This window comes from Pistacia vera, unplaced genomic scaffold, assembly GCF_008641045.1.
Source record: "Pistacia vera cultivar Batoury unplaced genomic scaffold, PisVer_v2 Contig246, whole genome shotgun sequence".
In the NCBI taxonomy this organism is placed as follows: Eukaryota; Viridiplantae; Streptophyta; class Magnoliopsida; order Sapindales; family Anacardiaceae; genus Pistacia; species Pistacia vera.
In genome coordinates this window covers 1448169-1464133 of record NW_022196053.1, presented here as the reverse complement: position 1 = coordinate 1464133, position 15965 = coordinate 1448169, and the positions used below count along the sequence as shown (strand labels likewise).

Genomic DNA, 15965 nt, shown 5'->3' with positions numbered 1-15965 from the left:
TCTTAAAGTTGACAGACATGAATGAACTTAATTTTGAAGGTTATGGTCGAGAATTTCGGGAAAGGCTTTTGGGGCGCTGGGGAATTGTTGATGTTGATGACTGTTGCAGTTGTGCTAGATTTTTGGTAATCACATTCATTCTTTCATTTCTTTCCAAGTTTTTAAGAGGATGGACTTGCTATGACCTTTTAAATCATGGTATTGTTCATTTCTTCATCTAGGTGGACAGCGGTAAGGCAGATGAGCAACGACTTTGTATAACTGGTGGTTCTGCTGGTGGCTATACAACCTTAGCTGCTCTAGCTTTTAGAGACACATTTAAGGCTGGAGCTTCCTTGTATGGTGTGAGTACTGGCATTCATACTTTTGGAAGCATTATGTGAATTTATTGTGTGTAAGGGTGTCCATGTTATGTTTCTTCCCTTGATGTCTTCTGCTTCTATTCTCATTTCTCTGAGTAAATTTTCAGTTAAAATCTGTTGTACTATTGACCCCAGTGATTGGACTTGATTTTTTTTTTTTTTTTCTGGTTTAGGGTTTAGGGTTTGGGTTCTTTTATTACTGCTTTGGTGGACCTGTCAAACCAGCAGCATTTTTTGAATTTTCATATATTGTTCATATCTGAATAGTACTATTGTTATCATTTTATATAGGTGTATTGAGGGGTTAAGTATAATTTATGTTCTGTTAGGAAATTTTAGTTGAACGGTAGCTTGGGCATCACTCATGTCCTCTTGTCTGTTCATCTTCTGAGTAGCTGAAGTCTGATGTTCAGATGAATGGTGGCACATATCAATAAGGCTAAAAATTCTTGAGGTGGCATTTCAGAATCTGATTGGGATTCCTGGGTTGTTTTTTTGGTGATATGTGCAAATTCTTTTATTTTTGATGATCACCTTTTACCCTTAAGGTTTATATACCTCTAATATTGTTCACATAATTTATAGTTTCATGAAGGGCAATGTTCTCCACTAAATAGAAAATTAACATGTTTTTATGTATATTGCAAATATGACAGGTTGCTGACTTAGGCATGTTGAAAGCAGAAACTCACAAATTTGAATCTCATTATATGGACAATCTTGTTGGTAAATTGAAATAGAAAAAAAAAACTTAATTTATCACTTTTTTGTTCTGTTTGCTCCATTTGTTGGTAACTTAACTATCTGGTTGCAGGGAGTGAGAAGGATTTCTTCGAAAGGTCACCAATCAATTTTGTTGATAAATTTTCTTGCCCCATAATTTTGTTCCAGGGATTGGAAGACAAGGTAAAGTTTAATCAGTTTCTTTGCACTCCCTGGGCACCCCCCCCCCCCCCCCCCCCCCCAAAAAAAAAAAAAAAAAAAAACTTCTCTCATTTCCTTTGGATCATTATGAATAGCTGATGTAATCAAATTTCATAGTCTTTTATCTTAGAAAGTTAGCATTTCTTGTCTATTTTGATAGACGGTTTTTATTGGCTGACTTGAATCTAATTCAGAACTAGCAATTGGCTTTTGGACTTCATGCCCTCACATTATGGTAGAAAGGGAATGCCCTGAATAGCACCGTAACCTTTAGACCATATTTTTTCATAGGTCAAGCTGTAATTGTATACAAAGTATGTGGACCATGGTTTTTTTATTCAGCAATTCTATGCATTAACTTATTAATTTCTATCCGACAATAGTCCATCTTTTGTAAGCTTATTTGGTTGACAAGAAAATTTTGCTACTTCCAAATTCAATTTGAATTTGAGAAAGTGATTCTTCTTGTCAGTTATTATCCTACACGGTGGAGTTATCTTTTGGAACAAATTAGTTTTCTATGGAAGTCAATCTTAGATCTCTTGCTGGTAACTCTAGAAGCTTTTACGGTTGAAAATCAAATCATGTAATTAGGACCAGGGAAATTCAGAAAATCATTTACTTGCTTGGAGGCTCTGAGTTAAATGTATAATGTTTGAAATTTCTTACCTTAAGTAATAACCATCATATGTTTTGATATATATTAATATCTATGCATTATATTTTTCTTTCTGTAATTTATTAATACATGTAATCTGGTACTTATTTTTGTATCTTTAGATATATGAGGATTTGGCATTCTGCTTTTCATTCTCAAAGTCTGAGTTTGAAATTTCTTTCATCATGTTGTAGGTTGTACCCCCTGATCAAGCTCGTACAATCTACCGGGCACTGAAGGAAAAGGGTTTGCCTGTTGCTCTTGTGGAGTATGAAGGAGAACAGCATGGTTTCCGCAAGGTATATGCTATTTTTCAGAATTTCCAATTACAAGCTTTGCTTGTCTAGGAAACATTACAGCTGACCTAATATATTACACAGGCTGAGAACATTAAATTCACATTGGAACAACAAATGGTGTTTTTCGCACGATTGGTTGGACACTTCAATGTTGCAGATGAAATTACTCCAATCAAAATCGATAACTTTGACAGCTAGTATAATGGTATGCGGTTCTGAAAAATGGGGTAACTGCTTGTAACAAAGTTGAGTCGAGGCAATGCATCATATAATGAGTTAAAAGAGCCTCTTACATCATGTAATGAATAAATAAATCATTCACTTTGTTTTACTTTGGCATCATGTAATGAATTTATCTTAGAGAAATTATCATGTATGGGACTAATGGCTAACTGCAATGCATGCTTGTGAAGTTGCCGTAGTATTCTTTTTCCTTCCCACTCATAACTCTTTGATGTTACTCCGGACCGCGGCCTAGCTAGTATCTTCCCTTATTGTTTAAGCCTTTCGTATTTTTGGGGTGAAGCCTATCCAGTTTGGAGTTCGTGGAGTGGCATTCAAACATCCAACATTGGTATTTGACAATGTCAATGATGATGAAATCCCTCCCACTTCTAGAAGTTGACATTCAAGTCGTTTTAATTTCTTAATTCCTTATTGCAAAGTAATGGCAGAGCATTAAATTTTTAATAGTAAATAAAGACTATTCATACAGTAGAATCTTCCGTAAGCGTCTAAGGAGGGAAGAAGCGGTCAATAATTTTAAAAAAAGTCAGTGGCAGATGTTATGGCGTAAACTCTATGATTTGGTGATCACTTACCAAACTCCGGATGTTATGATTTATTTAGTTGATGATGATATGTTATGGATTGCGCTATCTTTGATTTGGCTTATTATATTCATCTTTTATTTAGCAAATTGATATTTTTGAGATGGAGGGTAGGTGATGCCTGCTTTTCTTCTTCCCTCCAAAAGGGAACTCAGGACATACACGTGCGCATAATTTAGAATTAATCAAGAAACTAACCTACGAATTGAAATGTTTACATATATAATCGGAGATTTCTTTTCCTTTTGGTAGGAATTTTATTTTCTTAATATCACCATTCACATATTCTTTTAGTGTTCAAAACTTACATATATGCATAGAAAATTCAATCAAAAATTGAAAGCAAATTTCCATGGCTCGTAACACTTATACATTTTGTTCCGTTATGTAAACTCTACACTTAACAATAGGAACAAAGCAAAGAACTACAATTTAATTACAGCAACATATAATATAATATTAATTAGGTCTCTAAGTTTCATGATCGAAATCCATTTGCAAGAGGATTAATGGCCAGTCTCCCCAATATTCCATGTTTGTATGGCAAGAAAGTTCTCTTCTTCAAATCCTCTGATGCAGCTTTATTTTTTGTATAATGCAACTCATGTGCCGAAACCTGTCCTCTCCTTCTTGACCCAGACACTGACTCGGCAGAGCTGTCAGTTGACCGGAAACTAGAGTTCTTCATATCTTCATTTTTCTTGAACAAAGCTCTATACTTGGGTTCTTTATCTGTTGACCGTCCCTCAGACGCGCTTCGAAACAGAAGAAAATCCCTCAATCTCCATTTTCTTGAAGAACTCTTCGAAGAAGATGATGATGACTTTGAATTAAATGATGACTGTTTCGTAGCTTGTTGCTGTTGCTGTTGCTTTTCTTCTTCTTCCCATGGATACGCAGATACTCTAAATGGAGAGAGTGATCTTGTTGCTCTACGGCTCGAACTTTTCGATAAATCTGGAACTCTACTCTCTCTTCCTCTATCATTTTGAGTTTGATTCCGAGTATTTTCAACTGCAGCCGCAAATGGGTCGACATCTTTTCTGCTTCTAGGTGAAAAAACTTGACGGATAATCTTTTTACCTTGAGATATGGGCGATCTCGGTGACCTTGGAGACAAAAGTGGGCTCTTCAGAGTAGAGTAGTCGTCAAGTTGTAATCTTGGTGGAGGCTTCAATGGACGGATTTTGCCACCATCAAAGAGTTCTTCAGCAGTGAGGGATTCTTTCTCCTTTTCCTCGCTGAAATTAAAAGCAAAATCATCTTCATTATCTGTAGTGGTTGTTGCCCTGGTGGGAGATTGTGATTTTGGTGTACCAGGCTTTTCTTCCCAATCGAAAGGAATCGTTGATGAATACTCATCATCATTCCTCGTATACAAGTTGTCAAATTCACTATAGAACTGAGAGATGCGCGAGGGACTTGTCGGTGCACTTGTAAAGAAGACATCATCACCAAATCGCTTTGGTGACGTTGGAGCACTCAAATATGGAGATGATCTTACACTGTTGAACTCGAAATCCATGATTGGAACCGCAGGTATCACTACCTCCATTTCTCTAATAAAGAGTATGATAGTTGAGGAGCAGAGAGACAAAGTTGAAGAGTGATTTTGGGTTGATATATAAGAGAAAGTAGTACTAACTAATAATGTTATATCAAAGGAAGGAACAAAGAAATAGAGAGGTGGAGATTGTTGACCATCTAGTCACAAATTGCAGCCGCCTTTTAATACTTTACAGATTGTGTCTCTTTTCAACTCTCATTCACGGAACATGGCTTTGTTTTATTTAATTTTCTCACATGGAATTGTTTTGGTAGTTTCTGGTTTGGTTTAGGTGAGGGGTTTAGTTTAGAGTGTTATGGTAAATTTAGTTATCTATGAATCTTCTTTGAAGCATAGAGTAGATGTGACAAATAAAAAAACATATAAATTATATAATAAATTTCAATCATCATCACTTGTGTCTTCACCCTTGACTAGAATAAGGAAATAGCTATCAGTCAACTGAATCTAGATGGTGGCTTATCTCATTTACAGTTACATTATCTAGAATCAGAATGGTGAACAAAGCTTAAAGGGGGTTTCAAGAAAGAAAAAAAAAAAGTAAACGTGTAGTAAAAAGGAGTTTGGAGATGAATGATAAGAACTGTAATGAAAAGCTTTTTCTTAAGATAAAATTAATTAGTCTGGGAAAGATAGCGTATTTTAGCTAGAAAAGTGTTTAGTTTGGTACTTGTAATTTCCAAGTTTCACCAACTTTGTGGGGTTGGTCCAAAAGTGGTCACAATTATGTGAAGAATAATTGTGATTAGTAGGTGACTGACAAATTTCAGTGTTAACGGGATAATTTAATTATTGTTACAAGTAGCAGTAAGATACATGTGCTTAAAATCATAATATGACTGATTCATAAGTTCTAGATCTTCAGACTTTTTAGCCTCCCAAATTATCTGTCAAATACATTATCTATTACTTGCATCACAACCTACGCTTCTTGTTTTATTATTCTATTCTATTCTATTGTTTCGTCTCAACTATAACAAACATATATATATATATATATATATATGTCTATTTCCATTACCTTCATTTTCACTGAGTCACCTTCAACTTACGTAATTTTGTTCATTCTCTATCTAACAATTTTATAATATATTATCTCAATCCTATAGTTTTGTTCACATTGGCTCTCTAATATATAAATATGTTGATAAATATACGAACACCGATGTGAAGAAGAAAAGATTACACGTCCACGCCAATCCACAAAAATAATAAATGTATGTGGCCACACATTACAGCCGGCCTTGTCTCAGGATCCGATAACCAGAAAGATCAACTTTTTTGTGCTATCTCAAATTTCATGACGTGGAGCCATGTTCCTAATTGGGATTTTGCAAATCGATACCTCTTGGCCTTGGGCATTGCTCTACTTTATTTGTTTTCACTTATAATCTTAAATGGCATAGTTTCTTAGAAACAACACTTACAGCAACACAAAACCACTTCACAACTTGGACGTTGCTGAATGCTGACTTAGTGGGTATAGAAAAGACGGCTGCATATTAGGCCAGGACTAAGTACAAACATTAAATGGATCGCATATACTCATGGGCTATGTGGATTCTCATAGTTCTGGATTGGATTTCAACTCTTTTGGTAAATGGGCTGGAACCAACAAGAAGTCCAGGCCTCGGGTACTCTTACTCAAATCTAGAATTTGTGCAGGGGCAGCCGACAGGTACTTCAAAATTCAAAAATATGAGCAGGTATGGCTTAGGTTTTAAACCACACAACTTACAAAATAAATGAGTAAAACAACAGTAGTAAGTACAATAACCACTAGTTACAGGCTTTCACTTTTTGTAATTTGTGATCCCCGCACTTCTGAAAAAGCACTTTTGCTCTTTTACCTCATTATAGACGGTGGATATAAGGCCATATGCCCCTTGCATTATGGGGCAAAACCTAGGACCACTTTACCTTTATGGATCCATTTTTTCTTCAGCCTAAGACAAAGTTTTGATGCCACCGATGCCAATGGATCATGCCACTGTTTTACTTAACAGGACCAGACCCGATAAACAAAATGTTTAAAGAAAATTTACACCAGGCATGTTTTTTCAATGCAAGATGTGATATGCCTCTACCATAACGTAAGGTTTACATCTGATGAAGGAAATTTACAGTATCGGGCAAAGCAAAACTTTGGAAAGAACTTTGCTGCATTTGCCTGAATGATTTAAGGAAACAAAAGAACATGGTCTAATAATTCAAGGCTCTTCTACAAGATAAGTCTATTAATGAAACTACCCACCAAACTTAACGTTTATGATGCAAAAGTACAAATTAACATGCAGTTATTGATTGCTATGGCCTTGTCAATTTGCAATGATGAAAGGCGGTATAAGAGCAGCCTGGAAATGGCATCAAACCCTGCTGAGCACCAATTAAATGGCTCGTGTCGTAGGGAAAATGACCACCTTTCTATTGGACCACAAGCCATAATGTGAACCATTAGTTGGGTGTTGGGCATCAGTAACTTTCTCTGAATGCTAAGCTTGGTTCTTTAAGAAGTTATTTAAATTTTATTCCTTCTTAGAACTAGTACAAATGCGCTATTCATTATCATGGCAGACACAGTAATGGTCAGACACTGTTTACACCTAATTTTCTTTAATGAAACTTCTTCCGTCTCTTTTGTTTTTATTGTCAATCTAGTTGGCCATCTTTAATTGAGTCAAAGGAAATCACAATCAATTCTACTTATTATATTTGGAGTTATAGGAAGATAGAAAGTGTATAGAACATCAATCAAGAAATCATCTTTTTGTATAGAAATCTTCCCAATACATAGTTACATGCAGAATCCCGATAAGAGAACATTTCTCTCGCAATTACTTACAAGAAAGACTAGATTATACATTTAGTTATAACATCTATTCTCTAGCTGTGTACAAAAGTGTAACTCCAACACTCTTACACCCATGTCAAAATAAATTTAAACTAATAAAAATCATTCATGTGTATAGAAGATACCTAAAACTGAATTCATACGGCATAACTTGGATAAATTGACAAGAAGGCTCACGCTTTCCCCTTTCAAGACATTGAATTGCTTTTTTTCCTAATTCACATGGTAACTGAAGGCAGATCCAATCCAACAATGACTCAAAGTCTTTTGCAAAGTCAAGTAAGTACCAATCCAATAGCTTTGGAACTGCAAACTTCTCTGCAGAAATACCAACTGCAGCTTGCAGGTATTCTCTTTTGGCAACTTCTAGTTCGTTTTCAACTTGAGAAGCAGTATATACTCTCACCTTCATATGTGAAGCAGAGTCTTTAATCAGTAATAGCATCACTAATGTAACTATTAAATATCACAAATAAAGGCCTGGAGAGACTCATGAAATAGAAATTATAAGGTATATCCAACCATAAAAGATTCTTGCATAAAAATATCCAGAAATTAATGGGATAAAACCAACTATGAGATATATTGCACTTAAAAGTTTCGAAGGATCTTCAAAGAAAAATAAGAACCATTAAGAAAGCCAAACAATTAATAAATTTCACTGTAACTGGATAGTTGATCATAAAGTTTTGCTAAACTTGGGACCACTGAAGATATCAATGTAATTTATCTCAGAATGCACGTGAAATAAAGCAGTATAATTAAATCAAACCTATCAATTTCTATGCGTGGACTTACAGCAGGGGAGGACCAGCTTCCACAAGAGAGAGCAAATGTTACCAACGGTTCAGATAGCTCCAATCCAAATACGCATCTTGCTGTCATTTCGTCGTTTTTCTCTCCCTTTGAAAAGGTCTGTTGAGTGCTTAGAGGTAAGTTGCAGGAAGAAGAATTAAATAAAAGCTGTAAAAGCTTGCAGAGAAGTTGAGTACTTAGTTGCAGGACAATTATTAAGGAACAAGCTAAGAGCTTGCAAAGGAATTAAGTACTTACATATTTTGAGTGATAAGGCAATCTGAGGATAAAATGTTCAATGGTAATTGCATTTAACAAGTGGCCCCCAACATTTATTGTTCCCTGAGTAAAAAGAATTGGAATGTATAAATTATTGATTACAATGCTATAAGCCACAAGTTGGCCGGGCAGAAATTATAAATTTTTAAGGTTAAGCAGCTAATAAATTGTTGGGTCCAAGTAACATCTCGGGAAATACAGCACCACTCTAACAAGAACATAATTGATTCTTAGATAGCCTGTCGTACCTTTCGCATCAATGCAACGACCATTTCGGGACTCTCTGGTAATCCATGCTCTAGGAATGCCTGGAGAAATGCAGTATAAGTACTTGGTTTTCTTTCTTAAATTAACAAGGTTAAAGAAAATGCCAAGGCACAGAACAAAATTACCACTTAACTGAAACTAAATAGTCACAAACATGGGTCAGACAAAGTAATGTAGTAAAACATATTTGAAAATTCATAGCTAAGAAACTATTGAATTCAATATAACAGTTAGGAGGTTTTACTTAAGTTCAAAGAAGGGCTCACGTACATTCATCATGCAGGAATTGTAAATGTTTATCCAGAATGCAAGCTTCTCCTGATGGGTGAGGTTCTGTAAATTGACAGACGCAAGTTTCCCAAGGAGGATTCTGAGAATTCACAAAACAAAATGATCATAAGTCCAAGTATTTTATTAAATATCATGAACAAAGTCAGAAGCCAAGCTACTTTTATATATCTGAAATATTACTTTAATCGATGGAGAAGAAACATAGAGCTTGATGTTCGGTTTGGATTGATCGAGTGTGCTTCAATAGCAAATAGATGCTTATATGGACCAATATCTCTTTTTCCAAATTGTGAACAGATACCATAAGGATCCCGAAATTCTGTTTCCTCTCTGCTTTCTTGAGATACTATTGCCGATAAAGAAGGCAAAGTATCTGCAGTGCCCTTTCTCTTTACTGTGCTCATTCTAAACAAAATGCTTGACAGGCATTTCAAAATATCCTCAGAAATTTTGTTTGGACCATCATCTCCAGATAATCTCTTATTTGAGATACTAATAGTTCTTGCTTCTGCATTGTCTGGGTCTCTTACTCGACATTCTAGCTGAACATTGTAGAGAACTAGTATTCATTTCACGGCAAATAAATGCAGTATAAGTTAATGAAAGTAATAATAGTACGAACCTGTAATTTCTGAGGAGCTAAATGCTTGTCTTCCAGTTTACTGACAATGAGAGTTCTCTTCACAGGAGTTCTGATTGGTTGGACTTTATGGACAGAGGATCCCTTGTTCTTCTTCACAGAATTAGTACAAGATTGGTTTTCTTTGCCTCTCCCATCATCTAATACATCAAGAAGGAAGAATAATATTTTAAGACTTGATTACAATTCACAAATAGTTAACTAGATTGATATTTAGAATGAAAATGGGATCAGAAACTGATAGGGTGCTTACTGGAAACAGAAGTCAATTGGCTTATAGTGGATGTTGTGGATTCACCCACATTTCCAGCTGAACGCTTGAATTGCGCTTGTTTTGAATTCTTGTTCACGCACGGTTCACATGATTCGGCTGAATTCTCCATGTTCTTCCTGGAGGATGAAATGTAGATAGCTTCTTGATATAAATCTTGTCTGAAATGCACTACCTGTTCTTCAAGCCGAACAACCTCCTCTTCCAATACGGCCACCTCTGCAAGAAGCTCCTTCGTCTACAAAAATAAAAAACTGTCATGAAAATTGATGATAAATGATTAAACAGAGCATCAGGATATCATATATTTGCATAAGCTTCATTCATTTTGTCGATTTTTCTAACCACGATACAGTCCCTATAAGTAAGACTTATATGTGAAGATTTTAATCTTGTAATTGAAATACTAATTTACAAGATTGACAAGGAACGACAAAATTTTGAATGTATGGAATTAAAAGGGATGGTGAATTACTAACAGAAGGAGGAAGATAAGGAGGTAGACGAGGCAGAGCTCCCAAAGGTCTATTGAAAGCTCTCTCTAAAGCTCTGTGAACATTCTCTTCATGTCTAAGCTTCTTCTTCAACTTATCAACCTGAAAATTTCCAATTTTGAACTCTAAAATCAACAGCAGAAACTAAAATATAAAAAAATCCAATATATCAAATTGTAAAAGAACTTAAAAGAAGAAAAAAAATTGTACTCACATCTTGTTGCAAAGCCATTTTTCTCTCTCTGCTAGAGGTTCGTCGACTTGTGATTGCTTTCTTGGCAGCAGCTACTTTGCTCCCCCGCATATTCGCCTTCTCCTTCAAAGCAGTAGAGATTGAAATTTATAAACTGATCATCTTCAAAGTTTAAGAAAATAAATCATTATGGTTTCAAAGATTTAATTTGAAAACTCTTGTCGTAATCTCATCAAATAATGCCTACTTTTTCAAAATCTCCAGGAGCGTTTCACTTTCTGGAGCCTCCTCATCGAAATTGAAGCCATTTCCTTTCAAGTGAAAACTATATTTACCCATTTGAGAATAATTACTACCCATTTCACGATTCTGACCCCTTATAATACAAACCGTTTCTTCCAAACAGAGTAATAAAATATGTATTAGAAAGCAGGGACCCATTCTAGATATTGATTAAAGATGATTTAATTGTGATTACTTTATCTTGCTTCTGTGTAGCCTTCATAGATTGCAGTGTACTCCTCACTCTGGTATTCATCTTCTATCAATGTCTGCAAAACCTGCAAGTAAATGATAATCCCCACACACCATCAAACAAACTTCACGAATCCCATTATAACTTGAAAAAAAAAAATACATTGAAAAAAAAAAATACATAAAAACTTAATCAAACACATAATTCTGAATTGCATTCATAACAAGAAAGCCATGTATATCAAACCTTTTATAATTTATGAAGTTCATTCCAAGACCAACAAACTTCAGTGAAGTCTTGAACTCCGACATCTGCATTCTGGGATCATTGTGAAGCACAAAGCAAATAACACCCAGAGAAATAGAAGTATGTCCAAGCAAACGTCATTGAAAGAAGCATGAGCAAGAAAATTCTATTTAGTAATATGAGTGATCATTAGAGAGAGAGAGAGAGAGAGAGACGTATTTGTTAAGTTTGGTTGGAAGATTATTTAAAGGTGAGTGGTGAAAGATTAAAGCGGTTGTCTCTGTAAAAAAAAAAATAAAAAAAAAATTCAGGTACAAGATAACACCGTACGCAACTCCATGCACCCCACTATCAAAAATGAGATCTATTCTAAACTTTGCCTCTTCGTCATCATGAGTAAACGTGCGACTTCTCTTTTACATTCTACTTCTACTACTTGTAATTTAACTACATCCATTTCTTCTCTTTTCAATTATTATTTTCCGGAGATACCCTCTGTTCTTCCTCCATTTACAGAAATTTCTTACAGTTACAGGTTGACTTGTGTGCCTATTAACAAGCAGAATGATTTCATTATAGCTGCTTGAAGCGTTGGGGTCTTGGTGAAATGGGGAAACTAAATAAGTTTAGTGGGCGGTATTTGAAGGCAAAAGCTGCACAAATCACATGTTTGCCAACTTTGTGGAAATATTTAATTTATTGAGACTGGAACAGATTCGACATTTAATATTTTGGTTCATCCTTGTCTCTACTCTCTAGATCGTGAATGTAATTCCATATCATTCTAAAATTAATTTGGTAATAGTTAACACTGTTTCATTTACAGTAGTTTTGAGATTTTCTGGTATTATTGTACAATTGAAAGACATGAATGATTGGTGGAAATAAAAGAAAAGGTTTGATGATAATGTTTTCCTGTTGAGATCTCAAATCTGTCGTCTTCTGTCATCTCTTATCTAATTCAGATGCAAAACCAAAATAGATTCAAGGTTTTATTATGTGAGAGTCCAATGTGAACCCAGATTTCAATTGGTGCCACTCAGCTTCATGAATACTAAACAGTCAACGACTGGATCACCTCTTCTTGGCCCCCAAACAACAACTTTCATCTGCACCAAATTTTTAATCAATCCAGATTTCAAAATAGCAATTAATGCAAATTGAAGGTTGAGATGCTTCATGTAACGTCTCTTTAAGTCTTAATAAATGTAGCTAATTTTTTATAGCCAGAAGTTAAAAGCAAAGGAATATGGATACCAATAATAACGCTAAATCCAATCCCAAGGGTTTAAACTTGAGTTTTTTCAACTCGAAGAGTATTCAATAAACCTCAAAAATCAATTGATGTGTGTACAAACTGATTTGAAAACCTTAGTTATAAAAAATTAATAATAATAAAAAATAAAATAACTGTAAACCCCACTTGGCGCGCCATGTCTGGCGTTCTTCTTAAGCTTTCCTCCTGTAGTGTAGATATCTACCTCGATTTTAATTATTATTAATTAATTATGGAAAATGAGAAGATATACACAAATGGAATGGGCGTTGAGCCATAAGGCTATCATGATAGTTGAGTTGGCGTTAATAAGATAACGGGAAGTGATTTTTTAACTATGACTGATTAATTGTAATGGACACAGTACCCACACCCACGTGACAATGACTTGTAATTTCATATTAATTACACATTAATGTTTAAACGAATATTCGGGTTTGCTAATGTCATATCTGTTAATTATATGGTGTTTGATTGTGAAAACTGAAATTGAAATTGAAATTGAAATTGAAAGCGAAACAACCCAATCGTTAGCTTTATACAAATATGCAATGTTTTCTTTTATATGTTTTAATAATAAGGACAAGATGGATTTACAGATTGTTAGATGGTGACTAATCCTATATTAATATTTTAATGTAAATTATGTTAATCATTTTCTATTTAGGAATTCATGCAACAAGGTTATGTCATTGAGTTTGGTACCAACCTCATCTACATGTTGGAAGACTATAATTTTGTGCCAAATCATAATAATTAGATTTCATTTAAAGATCAAATACTCCTCATTTAGATCATTATTTACTTAGTAAATCTTTTTAATTCAGTTGACGGTTTAGTCTCACCACACACCAAAAACATCATCTTTTGCGTAAACATTGAGAGATAACTAAAATATTCTATGTTAAATCAGTCAATTAAACTACCATATAAAATTATTGAAGATAACCTAAAACAAATTTACGTAATGTCTACGGGTCCAGGTTCCACCATTCACTAAACCCCAACTATCTTTATTTATTTATTTATTTTTTTTTTTTGGGTTAAGCTATAATGTTATTGTACTAGAGATTCCAAGATTTGAACTCAAGAACTTAAGGAAATAAGTAAACCTCTTTGACCGTTAGACTAACTCTTAGGGTTAACCCCCAACTATCGTCCTCATTGCTCCATTCACTATTTTTTATTAACTAATACTCACAGTCTATTGATTTATTGAACACCTTACAAGCATAAAAGACCAAATAAGTTATAATGTTATTGTGGCAAGTAACATCAAGGTTTGAACCTAAGAAGTGAATGAATGAAACAAATCTCTTTAACTGCGAGGCCAACCCATTGGGGTTAATTCACTATTTTTTTTTATTTTTTTTTGGTTGCCCTTCTTCTGGTAATCCAGAGCTTGAGCATTACTAGAAATGTAAGCTTGATTCGATTCGGACAAAATACTAGTAGGAAAAGTTTTTTATTTTTTAGTCTAATTTTTTTCGGATGGCAACAACGTAGCAAGTATGTTACAATACCCCAAAACCAAATGTTGATTTCAGAACGTGGAGGTTACTCCATGTACTGGACCAGTACCGATATATTACAATAAACAAATTAACAACTCAGGCTGGAAGTTTTCTATACATGTATCCGAATTAATTGAGGGTAATCTAGATGTAAGATTCTCTCGCTCCCTCTTTGTCTTTTCATAAGTTTGAGTTTGACCAAGATTAAAATAACCAATAATTTAAGATTTCATTTCAAAAGAAAATAATTTCTTGGCTGCATCAGGTCACATAATGACAAGTTTACTTCCCTTGGTTGATGAAATGTCTATCTCAAGGAAACAAATTAAGTTCAATATTATATCAATTATTTGAATCAATTAACTCCAGAAATGTGTAGATTTCTTGAAGAGAAGGCATAATTGAACCACCTTTTTATGAGTAAAAAATTTTTTGAGGTGACCTCCGAGATATGTATTAGCCAAGAGTGATGAAGACAGAATCCACTTTTACCCTATAGTCGAAACTTGAAGGAGATTTTAGGGTCTTTGGTACAAATCTGTCACCAGGGGACGGCCATTATTTCCATAAGAAAACAAGACATTTGGTCCTACCAGTAAGAACCAACATCTCCTTTCTTTCAATATTTTCATCCCACTAACAGTCTACAGATATGAGATATCAATCTCTCTACAGTTGTCTGACAGACAGGACAAGCACTTAGAGCCCCTGTTAACAATCTGATTATTCAGGTAATCATTATACATACCATTTAAGTTAACAAATAGTACGTTAGAAGCAAGGAGGTTGAGGTAATTGCTTGTATAATTTTGTGAAATGTGAATGTCTATGTTTATGCAGAGACCGAAGGAATCACTAATAGTTGATTTGAAGGTAAAGAGAATATGACCCTTCACCAGACAATGAAAGCCAGTTGTTAGAGATGAAAAAGAACCTAGTTTTACCTGGCTTATTCCTTGATCAAAATTATTCAGCGGCAGAAGCTTTTCCATGATGCGGTGGGACGATTCCATAATGACTATACCCCATTTTTCTTTTCTTCGTTTCTTGATCAAAGATTTCATGTCTTCTCTATAAAGTGCATGCTTTTACATGGCTTTTAATGCTTTTCAGTGTGGGGACTTTTGATGATAAAGATGACTCAGTTCCTCATGCCACTAAAATGATTGTACCATCTCTTCTCTTTCACTAAAGCGTATCGACTATTACCCTCATCTTTCCTTTTCTACTTTTCACCTTTCCTTTGTTTTTTTCCTCCCCTTTTTTTGTTTCCACGATGCAATGTAAAATTTTCCTTATGCCGCTAGTCATCAACCAAAAAATTATAACCAAATTAATTACGAATTGCTAAATCTGAATTAAGGTTAAAAGCAGCTGCATATATGTTACTGTCTCCAGGGCATGGTTTTTGGAGAAATCCAAGACCATGAAGAATATCAATGCAAGGTCAAAAGCTGGCACAGGCTTTACCTGGTCCTACTATCTATGGAAGCCTGCAGTGACTGTTTCCATGGGTTTCTGAGTCTGCACTTTATGTAGGCGTTAGGCCTAAATAGAAAATAGAAAAGAGAAACAACTTTGAAATATTTGTGCAGTTCTCTTCTGATAAAAGGGCAAAAGCAGCTCTCATGCTAAAAGGTTCGTCACAAACATCAATACAACTTTGGGTTGGGGTCCATCAAGTTTGTAAAGTTAAATCACTACTTTACTGTCTTATCTTTGCCTCCCCTTCC

General features: G+C 34.8%; 3 protein-coding genes across 3 annotated transcripts; 1 reads left to right on the top strand and 2 right to left on the bottom strand.

Annotated features, from left to right (window-relative positions):
• Positions 1 to 17: 17 nt before the first annotated feature.
• On the top strand, positions 18 to 2667 carry LOC116131913 (acylamino-acid-releasing enzyme-like). The gene is made up of 6 exons (XM_031417567.1): positions 18 to 125; positions 222 to 344; positions 1019 to 1088; positions 1177 to 1268; positions 2139 to 2243; positions 2325 to 2667. The coding sequence occupies exons 1-6, from the start codon at positions 18 to 20 to the stop codon at positions 2439 to 2441; spliced, it is 615 nt and encodes a 204-aa protein (XP_031273427.1). The 3' UTR covers positions 2442 to 2667.
• Positions 2668 to 3384: 717 nt separating this feature from the next.
• Positions 3385 to 5667, bottom strand: LOC116131912. Its single transcript, XM_031417566.1, has 3 exons — positions 5662 to 5667; positions 5440 to 5527; positions 3385 to 4777 (listed from the first exon to the last, which is right to left on the bottom strand). The coding sequence occupies exons 1-3, from the start codon at positions 5665 to 5667 to the stop codon at positions 3552 to 3554; spliced, it is 1320 nt and encodes a 439-aa protein (XP_031273426.1). The 3' UTR covers positions 3385 to 3551.
• Positions 5668 to 7393: 1726 nt separating this feature from the next.
• Positions 7394 to 11651, bottom strand: LOC116131951. The gene is made up of 12 exons (XM_031417629.1): positions 11443 to 11651; positions 11200 to 11281; positions 10743 to 10844; positions 10514 to 10630; positions 10017 to 10272; positions 9746 to 9903; positions 9304 to 9665; positions 9103 to 9202; positions 8814 to 8873; positions 8545 to 8628; positions 8290 to 8406; positions 7394 to 7897 (listed from the first exon to the last, which is right to left on the bottom strand). Exons 2-12 carry the CDS (start codon positions 11257 to 11259, stop codon positions 7598 to 7600), a joined length of 1716 nt encoding a protein of 571 aa, XP_031273489.1. The 5' UTR covers positions 11260 to 11281; positions 11443 to 11651; the 3' UTR covers positions 7394 to 7597.
• Positions 11652 to 15965: the final 4314 nt, after the last annotated feature.